Source organism: Cyprinodon variegatus, unplaced genomic scaffold (genome assembly GCF_000732505.1).
Source record: "Cyprinodon variegatus isolate N-32 unplaced genomic scaffold, C_variegatus-1.0 Scaffold1629, whole genome shotgun sequence".
NCBI lineage: Eukaryota > Metazoa > Chordata > Actinopteri > Cyprinodontiformes > Cyprinodontidae > Cyprinodon > Cyprinodon variegatus.
The window spans coordinates 21,427-26,027 of record NW_015152082.1 but is presented as its reverse complement, the minus strand read 5'-3'; the positions used below and the strand labels follow the sequence as shown (position 1 = coordinate 26,027).

At 38.3% G+C, this 4,601-nt stretch overlaps 1 protein-coding gene across 2 annotated transcripts in view; it reads right to left on the bottom strand.

The window, feature by feature from the left end:
- Positions 1-906: 906 nt before the first annotated feature.
- The window catches only part of LOC107104146 (selection and upkeep of intraepithelial T-cells protein 7-like), a 12,107-nt gene continuing 8,412 nt past the window's right edge, over positions 907-4,601 (bottom strand). For both annotated transcript variants that reach the window (XM_015404075.1, XM_015404076.1), the window contains exons 4-6: positions 3,561-3,625; positions 2,914-3,027; positions 907-2,782 (exon numbers count right to left, since the gene is read on the bottom strand). In XM_015404075.1, coding sequence (XP_015259561.1) covers positions 2,178-2,782; positions 2,914-3,027; positions 3,561-3,625 — 784 coding nt within the window. In that variant the 3' untranslated portion in view covers positions 907-2,177. The remainder of the gene's footprint in view (positions 2,783-2,913; positions 3,028-3,560; positions 3,626-4,601) is intronic.

Genomic DNA, 4,601 nt, shown 5'->3' with positions numbered 1-4,601 from the left:
GAGTTTGTAATGTAGCTTAGAATTTTAAGGCTTTATGGATTGATAATGCATTTAAGGGTGTCCTTTAAAATTACACCAGATTAATGTAAATAACTGAGGCAGTGATCTTAAATGCAATTAAAAACATCAAACTTCACTCAGTTTTCAAATGAATAATGAACAACGACTCAGAAATGTATTCAGATGAATTAGCACTGAGGCTAAATAGGTTAGCTCAGGCAGCGCCAGGAGACCAGGCTACGAGGCCCAGCTTGTTAAAGGGCAATGAACTTTGTCCTATGATGGCCGCCACCACGTACGCTTGTGATTGAAGATGAGGTAGCCTGAGCCTATAATGCTAGCCAATCAAATGTCAGCACATAACTCTTGTGATAAAGGGAAAAAAAAAACTGAGACAAAGACCACACAGCACCAATAGTTCAAAATCAGATTCAATTAGCGTCAGCCTTCAGTTAAGAACTCTTTACTTAAAAACCCATCCTTTGGAAACCATAAAGCTTTATTGTTCAGAAACACAAAACATACAAACATATCTATCCTAACCTCGGCCAAGCTTGAGTATCTCAGTAAGCACCAGATAAAAAGGGACAAAGGCATTACCCTGTGTAGTTCGGGGAAGAAAAGGAAGTAACGATGTTCTGCTGGTATGGCTCAGAAGCCCAGTCCACTCGGTCCAACAGGCAGCTCTTGGAGAGACTTGAGTTAGTTTGATCCAAAACAACAGAGAAAGGTCTTAGGGGCTTGATTTGTTTTATCACTTACAGCAGCTTTAAGAAGATGTCTCTTTAGAGGGCCAGCTGACAGCTTCGATGCAGTGGTGCACCATGCAAACATCTTGGCAAAATGCAGTTTGGCATGGAGTGCTCTGTGGGCTGCAAACAAGAGTCGACCTGGCAAACTAGATTTTTTTTTTTTCCATCAAGACTCTACTTTCAGTTTGCTCGGAATTGTAAAAATTACCCTGATTTCTGGCTATTTGAATTGCATCTGACTTGGAATATGTGCACGAGGATGGACGTCAATACTGCTTAAATACATCAGCGCTCCAACTATAGTTTGCTGTGGTGCGAGTCAACAGATTTTAAAAGGCTTCTGGATTGTCGAAATAACTATTTTTAAGTTGGTGCCTTCCAATTTAAACCTGTTTTTGATTGACATTTGTTCAAAGACCACAAATAAGATTTCAGGATGTTTATTCTTCCTAAATATCTGAAAAATACATATCAAAATTATAAAGAAAATAAGCTACCGTATGTACATTTTTAAAGTAAAAAATTGTGTAGCTTTCATAGTTTTAGGTATGGTAAATATTATGCTGGGGATTGCTGGCCTAGTGGGTTACAGCAGTGCGCTTTTGCTCTGAGAAGGTTGCAAATAGCGGTTTGATCCCCACATCCTTCACTCTGGGTTCCCTAGCAAAACCCTTAACCCCTGATGGCTCGATGGTACACAATGGCAGCCCACTGCCCCCCAAGGGGATGGGTTTTATATTTATGAAGAAACAAAAACTGAGCATGTTTCACACTTTATAATACAATAGTATCTGCACACAAAAATAGGTTCACAGTGATGTAAAAATTAGAATAATCAAAAGTGCCGCATTTTATTACCCCAACCAGTTGTCAAAAAAGCAAAAGTTAAACTATAAGTCCAGAGGCCTAAATCTGATCAGTTGAGTGAGGAAAATATTCACTCAGACTCAGAACTTATTCAACATTCAGGCATACCCCTACCATGTAAAAAGTTTTGTCGCTTAAGCCTCTTTCCCACTGAAAATACTGGGTTATTGCATGTTTTTCAAACATGGTCGACCCTTAAATTTGAATTTTGATCCCTTCCCCTTGGCAAAAAAGCTGGGTCAAGCCCTTTGCTGGCAGTTGCAAGGCCTTTTTTCTCCCCGCCACTGTGTGTCTGCCGACGATTACCCTGGTGTAGCATTGCTGCTGTCACCAGTGTGACAGCAAGAAGGAAAATAATAGAGAGCAATATGTAAGGAAGCCAGGACATAGTAAGTCGGCTTTATAGTTTTGCTCATTTATCTACCAGAATCCCTCTCACAGTGCTGCGCCATGTTTATCGAGTGTAAACAGAGTTGTTATGACTTGTTAGATCAGACGAGATTCGCGTGGCTTTGTTGTTGTTTGTACATCGCTCTCAATGTCACGTAAATTAGCGGGTCAACCCGGTTCAGGTGTTCCCACAGTATGCTGATCGTCCGAAGCTCCGCAATGCTCAGGTAAATGAGGCAGGGGAATGTAACCTTTTTTGGATCGGAAAGATGGAAGAAATCCTAAGGAGTGTCGACGAGGATATAAGCACCCTTTCTTAACAGGGTTGGTCCTGGGATCCATTGCAGGGCAAAAAACATTTTCATCTATTTTGACTCCAGCTGAGTTAGAGCAAAACAGCAGAGTTGGGCTGCTGTGAAAGCGGAAATGTCTGTGCTTTGCATGGTCAGGACCAGGATTGCTGCTGTGGCTTTGGTGTTCTTCTTTTAGATAATTCTTTTTGGAGAAGTTAGAAGAACTTTGTTTTGTTACGTAATCCAACCTGCTAGCCATGGCTTTGATTTCCCCCCACAGTTTAAGGATCATCTCATCTTTCTTACAGTTCTCAAACCTGAGATCAGCCACCTCTTTTTCAAGGTTCTCCATTGTCCTGTTTTCTGTATTGTCAGCCCCATGTATCATACTTGGTGTAATCAAGAGCTGCACGCTTTCGCAGGTGACACCTGTTAATTCAGGGTTTGATTCAATCCTTTTTGTTACCTGCCTTCTCTTACCTGTGGGGAGACAAACAAATAGGAGATCAGCAAGGAGATCAACTTTCAAAATTTTCATCCATGTTTTTTTTTTTTTTAAAGGGATCACTTGCAAACAATTTAGTTTAATGAGTCAAAACTTTCAGATTTACCATATTTTGAACAAGTGCACCAGATGCAGAAGACAAACAATCCAAGAAGGGAAACTGAAGCTACAACTTCGAGAAAGAACATGGCAACCTTGAAGTCAGACATCTTCCACTGAGCTGAAACAACACAATAGTCACATCAATATATATATATATATCATATTTTATTTAGTGGCTTCAAATTCTTTCTTTCTTTAATTGCTCATCTACTTTATCCTCACAATAGTGAATCAAGACTATCAGTAAAAAAACAATTGAAACCCGTCAACTTTATATAAAATACATAACAGACAAAATCAGCGATTTAATTAGTAACTCAACACATTTTACCATCTTTTCTTCTACTACTCACCATTATAATTGCAATACATTTCACATTTTACCTTTCATTGTGTTTTATTGACCTGAGAAATCATAAATAAAGTCTCTCTCTATATACTGTATACATATAAAACACTGACATTTCTTGCCAATCTTTGACATTGAAAAGTCACACCGTATCAAACATATAAAATACAGACGTTTTATAAGTGTGAAATATAATCAAGTTTAAAGTTTTAAATAAGAAAAAAAAAAAAAAAATATATATATATATATATATATATATATATATATATATATATATATAAAAATTCAGCATTATACGGTACCTGAGAGGAAGATGTCTAAAGTCCTGCTGTGGTTCGTCTCAATCTGTTCCACTCTGCAGATGACCCTGTGATTACAAATTCAGTCAGGTTTTAGTTTTAATCATATTTGCAATCATCATTTTAGACGTATGGAATATTAAGCACAGTTATTGTTACTTTATTGACGCTCCAGCTAAAATTCCCATTTTCAATATTTTTTGTTCCCATTTACATTAAACAACCTAAAGGTTTAACTCCAATGCTTCTAAAACATTGGTTGGTTTGATTTTTCTCTTGAGTTACACAAATTCTAAGGACTTATTTACTGTTTGGTTAAGAGTGAAAAAATATCAATACAGTACATGCAGCATCACGGATAACACCTGGAGCACAGATAATGGTTTTAAATTAACATTAAGAAAGAAAGAGGTTCTGATGCAACATGTCCTTTGACACTTTTCCATTTCATCAACTCTCTTTGCATTTTTTAATGTATCAATCTTCTCATAACCATCTTCTCTAACAATAACCTTCCGTCCATCAGTTTTCTCCCACTTAGTCCTTTTCAGGGTTGCAGTGGGGCCGATGCCTATCTCCAACAGTCTATGGGCGAGAGGAGGGGTACACCCTGGACACGTCACCAGTCTGTCTCAGGGCAACACTGACGAACACAAAGTCACAAAGCCATGCACAATCACCCTCTGCTAAGGACAATGTAGAAAAGCCCAACTATGACCTTTTGTGCCTTATCCTTGTAGTAAAGGGGTGTAAATAACTGTTCCATGGACATCTCTTAGATCATTATCTAGCCCAGGATAGTTTCCACAATGACAGTGAATCAGTCCCCCACTGACCTCAATTCAGTGATGATACAAACAGCATTTGGTCTTCTAGATAGGGATCTTTACATTGAAAGCAGAGCAACACTCTTAACAATGAATTGAATCAGTTCAATACAATTACCTTCTATTACATGGAAAGTCTTTACCAATCAGTACTTCTATGTTTCTTAAGCAGCAGACCCTTTAATATGCCTCTTGTCTGTGTCTCTTGGGCCTCGAT